General features: G+C 44.8%; 1 protein-coding gene across 1 annotated transcript; it reads right to left on the bottom strand.

The window, feature by feature from the left end:
- Positions 1-2542: 2542 nt before the first annotated feature.
- COX5A (cytochrome c oxidase subunit 5A) lies at positions 2543-14502 on the bottom strand. The gene is made up of 5 exons (XM_067534643.1): positions 14299-14502; positions 8434-8550; positions 6716-6837; positions 5096-5218; positions 2543-2706 (listed from the first exon to the last, which is right to left on the bottom strand). The coding sequence occupies exons 1-4, from the start codon at positions 14390-14392 to the stop codon at positions 5099-5101; spliced, it is 453 nt and encodes a 150-aa protein (XP_067390744.1). The 5' UTR covers positions 14393-14502; the 3' UTR covers positions 2543-2706; positions 5096-5098.
- Positions 14503-15554: the final 1052 nt, after the last annotated feature.

Consider the following 15554-nt stretch of genomic DNA (forward strand, 5'->3'; position numbering starts at 1 on the left):
GACCATGGTAGTAGCTGAGGACTCCAAAAGCAGGGATGGAGGGTAGGTGATGGGATCCACTCTGACCATCTTGAACCAGTTACCATGGGGTAACTGTTCTCTCTTCTTACACCATGGGTCGGTGTGGATCCTAGTGAAGGTAACTAGCAAGCAGTATTCCCTCAGGATGGTGGGAATGAGGAGTTCCAGCTGCATTAGTTTAACTGTGATTGTAGTACTAGTCTCCCAAACTTGGCATCTGATTTAGCCACTAAGTACAAGGTACAGTGCTTGACATAGGTCAGTGGGTTACTCTACATCATCGCTGATCAGATCTCCTATTGGTGCTTTTTTGGAGCAGGGGGAAGATGTCGCTGGTGTCGAGAGCCAGGATGTGCTGTAGGAGAGGTACATCAGTCAACTGGTAGCACAGTGAGATCCAAATGGATAACAATGTAAGTTCCTTGTGAAGAGGTATCTTGACCTTTAGAACACCCACCTCTGGTTATAAACAACAGGGCAACAGCCTGAACAGCTTGGTCCTGTCAATATAATAATGAGCTCCCCAACTTGTCCCTGAGGTATCCATAATTAGTGTCTCTTTTGGGGAGGGGACTAAAAGGGTACCCCCCTTTCCATACATTTGTAGGATCCAACCTACACCAGTTCTGCAATGACATACTGTGGCATGAAATCTTCCCCTTTGATGTCTCACTGGAGAACAGACCAACCAGAGCCAAAGCTGAAGGTGCTGCAGCGAAGTCTGATGGATGTCTCCTGGAATATCATCATTTCCATGATGGGTACTCTGGCTATCTGCCCTAAAAATATGGGGTAAGTCCACCGTTTCTGTTAGGGCTGATATTTGTTTGGCTTCCTACAGGGGGTTGGTGCATAAATCCCCACTGATTACAGGGTGGCCCTTGAGTTTAAGGAACATAATGCTTCATCAGTTGCTGAAGAGCTCCATCTCCACAAAAGACAGGTCTTGTGCAGTGTCCTGGATCTCTTTTGGCATTCCTCGTGATCACAGCTGTAGCCATCAACTTCATGGCTGTGTTGGAGGCATACACGACTGCCTGTAAAGCTGCTCTAGCCATCAGCTGTCCTTTGATTATTTCAGTTTCTCAATCGTGTTCTGTAGTTCTTTTGATAGGAAGGGAATCACCGTCTCCCACATCAGGAATTTTATTTGACAAACACCTGGTAGTGTGCCCAAACAGGTCTAGAATTTGAGGGTCCCAATCTTTGCACATGGCTTTTGTCAATCTAGACGTTTTCTGCACTGCTGAAGTTACTACAATGATCCTAAGTTTGGGTGGAAATAAAAGTGCTTGAAAGTTTTATGGGGGGCACCTAAAAGCACATCTCCACCCCTTTAGATGTGAACTAAATTATAGCTGGGGGTTGCCAGCACCCCTTAGCTGGCTCTCGTATGTCACGAGTGGGGAAAGCAATCCTGGCCAGGGTTGATGTGGTGAGGATGTAAAAGAGTTTGTGACTTCTTTGTATGATCATTGTTTCTGTATTTACATTTCCTCTCTGTAAGCTACAAGATTCTGAAAGACTTTAAAGTCAACCACTGGGGCAGGGGCCTTATCAGATGATAATGATCACTCTTTTGGTTTAGATTAGGGCACTGCTGTTCTTCCATTGCTCCCAGCTCCTGGCTGCTGGTGTCAGGCTCCAGCATCAGGGGTGTGGCTCATTATGCCTCCAAAGAGCATGGTCGTCTCTTCCTGGACCTACAGAAAGGGGATTTGGTGCAGGACACCTGAGATTACAGTCTACAATACGGCATGGGCAGCATGCTATATAGCTACTGGCCCAGTTGAAGCTGATGAGCCCAAAGCCACCTGTACCTTTTTTTAACTAGTACCTATGACAGGAATCTAGAGCACTAGCTCTAGGATCTCTCAGAAAGTAGAGACACATCCCTACTCAAGACAGGGGAGAAGGCATAAACCAGCAATGGTGAAGAGTAATGCTCTTCAAACCTTCACCTTGCTGCCATGGGCAGTAAGAAGGAGCTATGGGAGGGTTGCAGCAGCAGGTGCACAAGGCATTTGCTCAGCTCCAGACACTGCTATTAAAAAAAAAAACCCCAATCTTGTGCACGTGAGGCAAATGCACATCTATACTGACACATTCTCAAAGAACTGGGATTCTAATCCTCTTCAAATTACCTTTCACCCCAAAAGGGCTCTCACTCCTCTGGTGCTAACAGGGCCACTTCCCTAGTTTACAGCTAATAGCACACACACACACAGGGATACGTTTCCTGTGTTAAAATACTAGTACGTTTACACTTCCCAACAATACTGGACTTCTCATTCTCAAAACCAGAATAGGATTCAAATCAGTGTCTTTCATTTCGGGTATGTGAATATAACTTTCTACCTAGGAACTCTGCATTCTTGCTGGATGGATTCAGAGTGGGTTACACAGTTAATAGCATGTTGGCTCTATCCAAAGTATATTTTCACTACTCACTTTGCTCCTAGGAAATTTCATTTTCTGTTTTTCCTTTCCAATATCACCACACAGGCAACAAGGACCAAGCTCAGTTCAAACCAGTTTCTCCTTTATTAGGTCCAACTTCACATTACATACATTGGGACGCAATAAAGACAGAAGTTATTTCAAATAAGGTAATATTTTAACATCTGTGTCTCCAGGTGACTGTGTACAATCAGGGAGCATTAATAAAATGCATGTGCAGCCCATCTGGAAGAGAACAGATTAAGGGATTTGTTTAAAAGGATTAGTTTAAGCAGGCCAATACTTCCACACCATTTTAGATGGTCTCAGGTAGTTTCAGACCGTATGGTGTTCTTCCCACCCCTCAATCAACACATTGCCAAGTTTAACAAACAGTCCAATTCTTCAGGCCCAGAAAAGCACCACCAGCAACCCAGCAGCACCACTCCACCCAAGGAAAAAAAGAAAGCAGTAGAAACTCAGTGTTTACCCCCCTTAAAACAGGCCAATTTATTGATGTTAAAAATGAGTGAAAACAACACGTTTGAGACACTAAGATGACATGTATCTGTAATGTTAACCATCTTCTTCAATACAACACCCTGTTTTCCCGAGAGTGAGGCCCATTTCTAACAAACCGATGCGCATCAGTTGCATCATCACTGAAAGTTGTGTTGTGCTTCATTCTGGTCTACCTTACTGTTATCACTAGTTACATTCAGTGTCTGGAGCTCATTTGCTATTGTGACAGATACCCACTGGCCAGCTGAAGGCCTTTTCTGACCAAGCTGTCAGCCAGTGATGCAGCAACATAAACATTAGCTCATGTTCGATAATGGTCAACTTTTATTACTTTAAAACTGGATTTAGATCCCCATTCAGATTGTATCTGAATGTGAGGACAGATACCAGTTTTCAAGTTTAACTGTAAAAGCAGATCCAGTCACTGTTACAGCACTGACAGCACCTTCTCTCTGTCCCCCCTTGGATTTCAAGCCTTAGCAATTTGGATCTGACCCTGCAGGCACTACTCTTGAAACTGCTGAAACTAACAGGAGTTCTGCCCACAGAGCACTTAAGCCCTAGCTACACTAGGTAATTGAACAGTTAGCTAGGTTGTAAGCCAAGGGTTCCCCATGCCAGTGCTGTGCTTTTTAAACAGCTGAAGGGCACAGTGCTATTTTCAGCACTGGGTGGGGCCTGTTCACGCTTTGTGAAAGGCACAGAGGACTTATCCCTTCTGCACCTACAGCTCCAATATTGCTGATAATTGTTGCCAGCAATGAAACCACTTCCCAACACAGGGAGGCACTAGTGTCCTGTTCCATCTTCTGTTTAAAAGGGTTGGATAGACAAAGGTTAAAAAGTTAAGATTAGCGTAGTTTCATATGGGATGATCCTTCCATTTGGAGGGAAAGCGCTTCTTGCAAAGATTGCTGGGAAACAAAGTCTTACATATTTCCAAGCAAATATGGTAACAGCGTGTTGTCAAGACAACAGACTCAAAGCTGCAACACTGAAAGGAAATGATGATTCTTTAAAGACTAGTAATTGTGACAACCAAACAAACATCTAGAACACTGAATATTGCCTTTCCACACATACACTCCCTCCAAGGAGCAGAAATACATTCTTAAAGCCTATTTTAAAAGGTTATGTCATTGTATTTTTTAAAAAGAAGAGAAAAAAGTTCAGTTCAAATGAACAGCTTCAGATTTTAGTAGTAGTACAACTAGGTGATCAAAACTCAACACATGAAAATATGTTTCTCTCCAAGTATCTTCTATCTTCTTGCTGTTTAGACAAATGCGTTTGATAGGCCCTCTTACTTTTATTACAGCAGTGGTCCCCAAACTGTGGGGTACACCCCCAGAGGGGCGTGGAAGAACGTTCGAGGGGGAGGCAGGGGCACAGCAGAGCCCTGGCCAGCCCTCACAGCGGATGGATAGCTATCCAGCCTTGCTCTCCCCCCACCTCTGCTCCATCCCCAACTGTGGCCCCCAGTTCCGGCGCTGCTCCTGACTGCGGCTCCCAGAAGGGGTGCAGACTCGGTAAAGGGGCCGCAACCAAAAAAGTTTGGGGGCCACTGTATTAGAGACACAACTTAAAGTTTTCCATTTAGGCTTGGGTCTAGACTCCCCTGGATTTAAAAAGAAATCTCTCTCAGCATTCCCCACCTTTCATTTTTAGAACACATTAATTAGAAACTCTGGGGAAAATATTTCAGTAACTGAACGTTACAATGGTTTCTGTTCCAAAATCCTCTTTTCTACTTACTAAACCATACTCAGATTATTCTGCCATACCAGTCTCTCACCCATACCCCCTTTGGTTTCTTTTCACAGAACACATTACAATTAGGAATCAGACTCTAGACACCCTCATTCTGTATATTAACTAAAAAGAGAACCTGAACTCTTCACTGAGCATAGCCTTCCTGTAGACATTACTGAATTGCTTTTCATTGTCAGGCACTACAAGTCCCAAGAGTCTTACCCATGAAATGTGTGAAATGAAATGTGGATTCCACCACCCTTCTCTTTAGGGGCTCCTTATAGCCAAGTATGCCCTTAAAAGGAGCTTTAGGGCTGCATAGTTCCATCTCAGAGTTCTAGGAAGATATGGTACCCCTTACCAATTAAGGGTATGCTTTGTCCAGGCCCAGTTCCTCTGGAGTGGAGATTCCCAATTCATCCAAAGTTGGTCTAAGTTCCTGGATAACATAAGGGTAGATTTCCTTGTGAGGACCTGCCTTGTCCTAATTAGAAGAGAAGAAAATTAATTCAATAGCAAAGAGATGGCCCAGCAAAATCAAGGTCACATTGTATGCCAGACCATGCCTACCTGTGACTGAGAACCACATACTCACAACAATAAGTTGTGATCTACAGCTTGAACCACTATTGCTAATGATAAAGTTGTTTGTCCCCAGTAAGATGGAAGGGTAACATTCTAGCACTGATTAAGAACAGTAGGTCAGCTGAGCCTCCATAGAATATCTACACTAAAGTCTACTAATCACAGTCTGTACTTATCTGGCTGGAGTCCAGCACGAAGAGGTAGTCTCAGAACAATAGCTAATTTCATTCATTTACTGCAGGATTTTTCAAGTGTTCCTAATGTAGACTTTTCATCCCAAACACAGTTATGTGGACTACCCTCCCCCATTTACTATCATGCAGGTCACTTCATTGCCTACTAATGAAACATGGAAGTTGCTTACATAGAAAATAAATGGGTGGGGCAGGATTTTCAGAAGCACAGAACTCCCATCAACTTCAATGGAAGCAGAGTTAGGCCAGAGCTCTGCAGACCAGTTTGAGGACTGTTTATTTAGTGCTCTTTTTTGCCAAAGCAATGGATACACTAACATCTAAACAAGTCCAAAAAAAGGGTCAGTTTGGAAACATAAAAGTCTAATTTCATTGATGTCTGTTCAGGGATTAAGGAGAAGTCACCCCCTACAAACGCCTTTCAAAAAAGGTTTTAGGGGTGGTGGTGGGAGGGTTATAAACTAATCTCAGGCCCTTACATTTCCCCTAAACAAATATTTTCAAGAACCATCTCAGTGACCAGTCATTCTGGCACAGAGGGAGGAAAGCAAAAAAGACCAGGTGCGGGAAAGAGACAATAAGTTCAGTGCATGGCCATCTTTGTTAAATTCCATGATAAAATGCCACAGTTGAACAGAGCTGTTTGATTTTCACAGCCATGCTGTTTATATTCGTGAATTTTATAAGTATGTCTCAGATGATTTGGTGATAGGCAAGGTCTCAGGGAGGTTTCCCTTACAAGATATGTCCAGTATAGACACTTCTGAAAGTCAGGCCCCACCAGCACACGATTTTCCCACAAGTTTGCCTGGTGAAGAAGAAGGTACATGTTCCTTTTCTTATATTCTACAGTACGGGTTGCAGAGTCTCACCTCTTTAGTCTGTTCTCCTCTAAAGAGGAGAATTAATAGAAGGAAAGAAAGTAGTACAGCAGTATCCAGTGCATTTAAACCTGTGATCCTTTACAAGAAGGATTTTCTGTTGGTACTTACACAGCAACAATTTAAAACAGATTTTAATCGTGATCTTAGTTAAACTACTGGTTCCAGTACCATCAGGAAACTGAGGATTTCCCCAGCTTATGGCAGTGAAAAAGCAACATGGGAACCTAGGAGACTCATGTCCATTTTAAAGCCTTTTCAGCAGCACGGAGGCACAAGCAGCAGCATTTTCAGCATACCCCAAGTCACCATTACACTGACCTTTACAGCTTCTAAGATGCGGACCGCAGTTGCAAAGTCATTTAACCGTCTGCATGCTCTCAAAGCAGCATCGACGATTTTCGGTTCTGGAACCAGATCGTAGCTAACCAGCGTGTTTATGCCTGTCAGAATGAGAAGACAAGAATGACAGCCTGAGAACATCCCAGTTATTTAAGAGGTAAAAAAGGGGGTTAGAACCTGTTGGGAGAGTTTTTCAAAGTTCAGCTAAAAAAGCTGCCTGGGTCCCCTCTCTCATCCACTTCTCTCCCACCTCCATGATATTTCTAACATGTCTATCACCATGATAACCAAGCACCATAAGAATCAATTTCAATTTTCTCTCTCCCACATTCCAGACTACTTCTCCCCATCCCCTATCTGTTTCTCTTTCACTCTTTACTCTTCTCTTGCGTTGCTGTCTGATGTTGGTCATGAGATCTTATTATCTGCAAAAGCTTTAATAAAAAAGGTGGGTTTCATTAAGCCATTGAGCACCAGTTTCATCCATGATCCTAAAAGGAGTCAGATTACATACCTTGATATGTCATTCTGCTTTCAGTTACAGAACTATTACATTTAAACCAAACCACCTCAATTACACTCATACAAACGCACTGAAGGAAAAATTTTACCCATGTCTCTGTTCCACCTCTTTCCTTTTTAACTTCTAAACAAAGAGCACGATTCCTCGTCTTTCGCTCTTGCAAGTCAACTCTGCATGTTTAGGAGCACAGGTTTATAAGCCTTAGTTTTAGGTTCCGTAACAGTAGACATCATTAAAAAACTTCAGGGCTCAGACCAATGGCTAACGTCAACTAGAAGAGCTATTATACAGGTTTCCAGTAAGTAATGTCCATTCTTAAGCTATATAATCAACCTCTAAAAGTTACTGCATTTGTATCGTTATTCACATTCATTAAGCAATAGCTAAACCCAGTTACTTTTTCCAAGGAACCGTTTACTCAGGGAAGTGACTTAATTATCAGCCACTGGGGAAAAAATTCTCAAATTTAACTGGATTCTTTAAAATCCAAGTGCAAAACTGTAGTTAATGTGTTAATCTAAGCCGGTATTGCACTTGGACTACACAGTAACACTCCTCCATCATCTCAGGGGTCTGCCACAAAGAGGCAAGAAAGTAAGGCCTTTCTGTACTAGCATCGTGTTTATTAGAGTCAGTTTGTACATACTAGAATAAGTGAATTCCAGGTCTACTACATCACTGACCATCTTAAGAGTGCTGAAACAAAGCAATCAAAACGAAGTAGCAAGTCACACGGATTGCACTTGGATTACACAAGTAACGCCACTCTCTAATCTCAGGTGTTTACCTCCTAGAAAAGGCAAGACCCTATCACCCTATGCCCTTGGTTAGCACTGACTAAGTTATGGCCACCACTCTTGAGGTTCCTGGGTTCTTTTAACTCCTTCACAGATGTCTAAACATTACAGTAAGTGTAGTAGTTTATGCCATTCAAGGTAGTTTATAAAACATACACACAGTATAGTTCAATATTATGGAAGTGAATTTTAGGAGGATTTCTGAGCTCCCTGCCTACAGCACAGCACATCTGCCTTGCTATAGCATACGCTTTTACTTTCAAACCTAGCTGTAATGTTCAGTAGCCACAATATTTCAAAGCAGTTTATGTTTCCCCACATTAATGTAGCCATCACTACTTCAGTATCAGGCATTCCTTCCTTCCCTTTTAGCATACCTTTCCTTAGCTCCCAGTCATCAATATCTGGTTTGTTGAAGTATGTTACCCAACGAGCATCAAATTCTTCATCAGACTCTTGTGTCCCATGAGAGTAGCAACGAGCAGGCAACACAGCTGTGTGAGGAAGGAATAGGAAAGGGTTGACGTGAAAATAGGAAATTTAGTTAAAAAATGTAAGCAAAGAGACCCCAGCTAGGAATTCACTTAGGGTATATCTACACAGCAACTAGACACCCGCAGCTGACCCGTTCTAGCCGACAGACTCGTGGGGCTGTTTCATTGCCGTGTAGACTTCTGGGTCTGGGCTGAAGTCTGGGCTGCAGGGTGGGAAGGTCCCAAAGTTTAGACTTCTGGGTTCAGGCTGGAGTCCACACAGCAATGAAACAGCTCCGCAGCCCAAGCCAGCTGGCCTGGTAGAGCAGTCCAGCCAAAAAACAGAGTCAGCATTAAGGAAACTCTATTTACAGTACCTAGCTGACAACACTGTCAGCATCATCTATGACCTCACAAGGATATTTGCAAGATAACACTATAACAATTTATGCTCCAAATGAAATTGTTGGATAGGAGAAAGTAAACTCAACTCTTCCTGCCACCTAAGGGTTTGTCTACATGTGGAAACTGACCAGAATAGCTATTCCACAACAGCTCCCTGTTTAGACACTTACTTCAGAATAAAAGCTTCTACCCAGGGAGCTACTGCAGAAAAGCTATTATGCTTTAAGTTTACACTGTACTTTATTCTGGAATGATTTCCCCATGTAGGCAAGCCCTACAATTGCTAAATAGTTGGTTTTGCAATCTAAGGGAGGAAATGTTTTCTAGTTTCTAAATCCTATTTCTAACAGTAAGAAACACTGGGAGAGGAGGACGGTTGGATGACTCACAGGAAGGAGTAGCAGGATACAGACAAGTCTGGGTCATCAGGCTAAATAGTGGACAAAAGCTTATTTTCAATTCATGGCTGTTCTGTAGCCTGTGTAAAGTGACTTGATGGCATTTGTACAGTGCCTTCATGTACAAGTGTCCAGTCCCCAAAACACCTTTGCTGTCTCCAGGAGCACCCTGGAGGCAGAACTATACTCTTATCTCAGGAACAGATTAGTGAAGCCTTTGTGGGGGAAACTTACATTATTACTACCATAGCTATTCAATCAGTCAGCACAGAATTTCAGTCACTGCAGTTGTCATCCAGCACTAAGTTTACATTGAAACTTGAGTATCTGACAGTTTCTTAAAAACATTCATTTAAATTTAATAAAAGTGGGCAGGATTCTAAGAGGAATACAGTTAACATGGTTGTAATCTAGTTTCCTCTCCTAGTGCTGTTATTTATCACAAGGGTCTTTCTGAACACTAACCAAGGGATGAACAAGAAGCCACTGCAAACAGCAACTAACAGCTATTGGACTAGCTGCTGTACAAAATGTCAGTGAGGTCTGTACCCTCATGAGTAAGTGCTTCCCCAGCTGCCCCATTCTCAGAATATAAAAATGAGTAGGAGTGACTAGGACCCATCAATTTCACTCTGATTGGTATTGTTGAAAGAGTAATGGCAATTAGTGCCACACTCCTGAGTGCAAATCTAGCCAACCCAAAAACCAAAAGAGTCTAGGAGAAAGGGGAAAGAAGTTAAGACTTGTTCCTTTCTAACTTAGACACAACACATTATTGTGTTCATATTGACCAGTTATATTAAGATCTCTGGGGAGAGGGCATGTCTTATTCGGTTTTGTAAAGTGCTATCTACATTTATAGCCCTATGTAAAAGCTTAATGTGCGTTATACTAGTCCAATGTGCTACCTTGCTATACTTTGGTTTGTTCATGCTGACTAGCCAATTTTTTATAGCTTGAAGTGAAGCTAACAGTTTTAATTTACCATTAAGCATGAAGCAAATATAATTTTCCTAAAAACACAATGCGACTTAAGACAATGGATCCTAATTACAAAAAATTATAAAATACAAAGGAGTGTTCTCAAACATCATTCTCTCCAGTACATATACATGCTGAGTCACAGTAAAGATATCCCTTAACAGAATGACCTGAGTGCAATAGAGTCGTCAGATATTGATTCAGTATGTACACCATTTGAACAAAGCCTTCACAATCTATTCAATGCTCCCCAAAACGTAACAGATTATGGTATCATTCAAAATAGTGATTAGGAATGATTGATTTAGAAATCAAATAGCATTCTCTTAAAAAGATACAGCTCTCCACAGCATTACACTGCCTTCCTAATAGAATGGACAATCAACACCTTCAGGCATACCACTGAATTGCAGGTAATTGGAAGTCAATTTAAACTCATTCAATTTGACTGGAATAACTTCGGACAACCCTTCACCTTCCTCTACAAGAAGCATTCCAGGGATCTGGGAGAAATGAGAAAGGAAGAGTATTCTGAACTATTCTGCAATAATTAGGCCACTAGTTTACCTAAATCAGTCCCTCACTTGGCACATTCTTGATTTTCAATGCTTTAGACATAGTATACTTCTATTATGATGCCCACATAAGTTAAAAGGATGTATGTCGACTTAATCATGTTTCAAACAATGTTCCTTATGTGCAGGTATACTACATTTAAGATTAAAAGCATAAATTTTAAAAAACCAATTTGTTTTTCCTCTTACCCCATCTCCCACCCCCATCCCTAAATCTCAGGTTAGAAAATGGAAGTATAGATGAGTTTTCTCAGGGATCAACCCAAGACTGTGGAATGAACTCTCAGAGGAACTAAGGACCATCATAATCTTCAATACCTTCCACTATAAGCAAAAGGTGCATTTATTTGATCTTACTTTTTCTAATATACACAAGTTGCTGTATATTATTAAAAATTCCAACATGACACTACTATACACACATCTCCTAGGGAAAAGATGAGAGAACAAATACAACGAACAGTCATGTTGCTTAATGCATTACTGGAAATTGCTCAGGTATTATGGTGATGACTAAGCATAATATTACAACCTATATAGAAGTCAATTAAGTCAATTTCACTTTCAGATTCTTACTGCTTGTATTTTGAGTTGCAGTTACTGAAGATTTTTAAAACTAAATATTTTTTTAAGAAGTGCCATGGCAATATGTCCATTGATTTCAGTTTTTATAACTGCATATTTACAATATATATGTATAAGGCCAGATAAGTTAATAACATCCTTTTAGAAACAGACACATCTACACTTGAGTGTTAAGAGCCAGGAGCTAGAATTCAAGACTTCCAGGATATATTCCTAACTCTACTGCTGACCTGCTTCATGACCTTGGGCAAGTTACATCTTCCAAACACCTTGTCTACCCATAGATAAAAGTGGGGAATACTTACTGCTTGCCTTTTATACGAAGTATTGTCAAATTTTGACAGACATTTATAAAATATTTAGATTCAGATGGAATGTGATATAAATACTAAGATAATATTGTGATAAAGAACTGTAGACATCCTAAAATTCACTGTCATTGATCACTATCCAACACACTCATCATCACTATTTGGTGGTCAAGCCAGACTTGCACTCAGCCACTTCCAGAGGAAGATAAAGACAACAGAAACAAAAGTAAAACAGATAGGTGAAAGAAAAACAAGGTCAGAAGAGTGCCTTTGGAGGGGGGAAAATGTGGAGGTTCTTTAAAAAGGGGGGGGGGGGGATAGTTTAATATAAAAAGATAAGTTTGAGTGAAGACATGCCCGAAGAGAGGACATTTTACAGCACACAAGCACACTAGACATTCACAAAAAACAAGAGATGTCCGTGCTCTAGAGAATTTACAATCTAGTGATGAACTTGACAAAGTTGTACAGGGATGAAGCACACACCAAGTGGAAGGAGAGAAATATGAGTTTACAGATATTCTTATACAGTTACTCAGTTTAAACAAATGTATCTTGGTGGCATAACTCTTTTAAAAGCGTGAAAATTTTTGTGGAGGTGATTCTGCAAAAGTGGGTTTTAGGAGTGATCTGAATGAGATAAGGATGGAGACTTAGAAATATGAAAGAGCATTTTAAGTACACAGGGTAGCAGAGAGCTCAGCACACAAATTTTTGTGAAAGGAGATCAAGGGGATAAAAAGGTTGGCATTGTTGAAATGCAAAAGGTGAGGAGGCAGAAAAGGTGCTACAGTGGCACAGATGCAGCTCAGCTGTGCTTGCATATACACTGCCTACACCAACAGGAGGGATTCTCCTTTTGGCAGATGTAATCCACCTCCCCAAGAGGCAGTAGCTAGGTCAATGGAAGAATTCTGCCATCAACTAACACAGACTACACAGGGACTCAGGTTGGCTTAACTACGCCACTCAGGGGATGTGGATTTTCACATCCCTGAGGAATGTAGTTACGCAAACCTAGTTTTCTAGTGTAGACCAGGCCTAGGTCAGAGATTTAAACATAGGCACTGGAAAGCAATAGGAGAACTCAACCTTGATGAGCAATTCAACAGAGTGCACATCAAGATACAGAATTGGAGACTAGGAGGAAAAGGAGGAAGATACCACAACAAATTTTCAAACATTTCAAATTTACAATTTAAAGGTAGCCTGGCTGTTTCAGGAAACCAACTGAACACTTCAAAATATAAGGAGGGCTGCAGAATACCAACTTCCTCAGTCCACTTTCATTTTCTTTTTGAAAAAGAAAAGAAAAGTATATTGTAAGAGTGACTTCTGATTAAGTTTACTGTAGACGCAGATTTGAATTTGCAAGTGGTACATTTTTGCAACCAATAGTCTTAGAGGTCTAGTAATAATTTCAGACAAAAGCATGATCTGCTCTTAGCAGATCTCACAGTTCCCTGTACAGACACTATGTTACTGTGCTATTAAACTGGGGGTTAATAAACATCAACACTTGTTCTGCAACACCAATACTTGTTCTTCTGCTTAAAATCTGTTTTCCCTTTGGTTGCAAGGCATATATATACGATTCACCAGAATATATATTTTTTGTAACAGTGGGAGAAGAAGGAGAGCATTCTAGGCTGGTTTACACAAATCAAGATTAGCACACCACAGGCAGGTTAGCTTTGTTATAGAAAGGCCCACATCGCGGTTGCAAGTGGTGCCAACTATCTTCAGACCAGAGTCACTGCAGAAATGCTAGGAAGCGAGTGCGAGACACACGCATAGCGAGAGGAAACGAGACGGGCAACAGAGACAGAGGTAGCTGCACTGCGAAATAGGCCAGCTAGACTGGACCCCTCTTCCCTAGCGAGAGGCCCGCTCCCCATGGCGGGGGATCAGGGCGCCAGGCCCACGCCGCAGGGAGGCCAGCACAGGTGCCCGCGCAGGCTGCTCCTCCCTCTCCCCTTCAGCCCGCTCAATGTCACCTTCCGCTGCGCGGACACGGATGCGGCCAGCCCCGGCGCTCCTTGGCGGGCGCCTCGGCCGCTTCGGCACGCGGGGGACCCGGGCGCAGGCCCGGGAGACTTGGCTTGAAAAGGAATAACCTTGACGGGGCGGGGGAAGGGGGGTGTCCTAGCCCGGGCCCCCGGCGCCCCGCCTCTCACCGGCAGCACGGGGGCTTCGGCCGAGCCGCCGGCAGGACGGGGGCTGCCGCGGCCGCGGGGAGGTCGGGGGCGCAGGGGACGGGCGGGGCCCGGACTGCGCGCACTAGGCCGCAGGTGCCGCCAGCCCTCGAGTGACACCGCAGGTCACCGCAAGGACACGGCGCTGCCGGGCCGGCGCCGCCCTCAGGGGCCCCCCCCGCTCGGCGCCCCCAGAACCGGGCGCCCCCGGGACCGCGGAGCCGGGGGAGGGGAACCAGCGCGGCCGGGCTGCAGCGGCCTGGGGCCATCACCGGGAGGGGAAGCGGAAGCGGGACCAGGGCGCCGCTCGCTCGCTCACCTGCGGCGGGCGGCAGCTGTCGGGCGCGCCGGGCCAGGCCGCGAAGGCCGGCGGCGGCAGCGCAGCGGCGGAGGAGCAGGGCGGCTCCCAACATAGCGGAGCGGGAAGGGACGAGCGGGGCGCGGGGCTTCCTCCTCTCGCCGGCCGCGCTCTGCTGAGGCACCACGCGCCGATGGAGGGACCCGGGCAAAGGGGGAGGGGCAGCGCGCGGCTACTACTACGGCGTCGCCGGGCGGACAAACCGCCCCCGGCACGTGACAACGCAGCGCCGCAAGGAGGCGGGGCCTGCGGTGGGGGGAGAGCGGCGAGGCAGGTGGCGGCCCCGGGCGGCCATTTTGAAGCGAGGCGGCCGCGACCCGCGGCGGAGGAGTGGGGGGGGGGAGCGATCGGCGCTGATGGGGGGCAGTGACTAGGGCAGACTGCCCCTTCCTGCCGCGGGGCGGGGCAGATCGGACGGGAGGGGGACTTGAAGCCGCTCCCCCAGGCCGGGCGGGGCGGGAGGCGCTATCGGGGGATCCTCCCCCGAGGCAAGAAAAGGGCGGGGGGGGCTTGTGCTGCTCCCGTGGGCTGCGTGCACAGGGCTCGGTCCTGGCGCCTGGCGAGACCCTGGGCAGCCTGCCCGAGCCACGCAGGCCTTGGGCTCCTCCCATTGACGCTGGTGACGGCGGGAGCCTAACCAAGGGACTGGCTGTGTGGCTCCGGGCTGCGGTGACCAGGCCGTGGGGACTGGCGGTCTCGGCCCTGTCCTCTGCAGTGAGCTAGTAGAGGCGCCCCTCGGGCCTGCCTGCCTCTGCTAACAGGCATGGCTGCTGATCTGCCCTCCTGCTCGGGACCAGGCGTCAGCCAACACAGGGACAGGCCTTTTCCCTAGTGAAGACAAGGCCTTATTTCAGCCCTGCAGGAAAAGGAGACATCCTAATGGGATGAAGGAGCCACGTTTGGGATTGGGCCCTAAATCTCTTTGGAAAAATATCCCATAACTGCCTTCCAAAATGTTTCTTTCTGTTAATGATGTTTTCTTATCTGTACAGCACCAACAATGCGCGGCACACTTTACTGACTGACTGACAGAAAGACAAGGCTTCCCCCACAAACCACTGGTGATTGCTGGCTCTGATTCTGTAAAGACTTACGCACCTACTTTAAGCTTGTAAGATTTCGGTGGGACTGCTCATGTGCTTAAGTTTATGTGTAAATCTTGGCAGGATCTGGGCCTAAAACAGACACCCTGCAGAAAGCAAAAGGGGAACAACAGA

This window comes from Emydura macquarii, unplaced genomic scaffold (assembly GCF_026122565.2).
Source record: "Emydura macquarii macquarii isolate MOO-44397 ecotype Brisbane River unplaced genomic scaffold, CSIRO-AGI_Emac_v2 contig_3451, whole genome shotgun sequence".
Taxonomy (NCBI): Eukaryota; Metazoa; Chordata; order Testudines; family Chelidae; genus Emydura; species Emydura macquarii.

What these genes read in the sequence shown, in the direction of transcription:
- COX5A (XM_067534643.1), bottom strand. Translation starts at nt 14,392, where the DNA reads ATGTTGGGAGCCGCCCTGCTCCTCCGCCGCTGCGCTGCCGCCGCCGGC. An exon ending in TGACTGGGAGCTAAGGAAAG is followed by an intron (nt 6,838 to 8,433) that starts GTATGCTAAAAG and finishes TCATTCTGACAG; the next exon opens with GCATAAACACGCTGGTTAGC. An exon ending in GCATCTTAGAAGCTGTAAAG is followed by an intron (nt 5,219 to 6,715) that starts GTCAGTGTAATG and finishes TCTTCTAATTAG; the next exon opens with GACAAGGCAGGTCCTCACAA.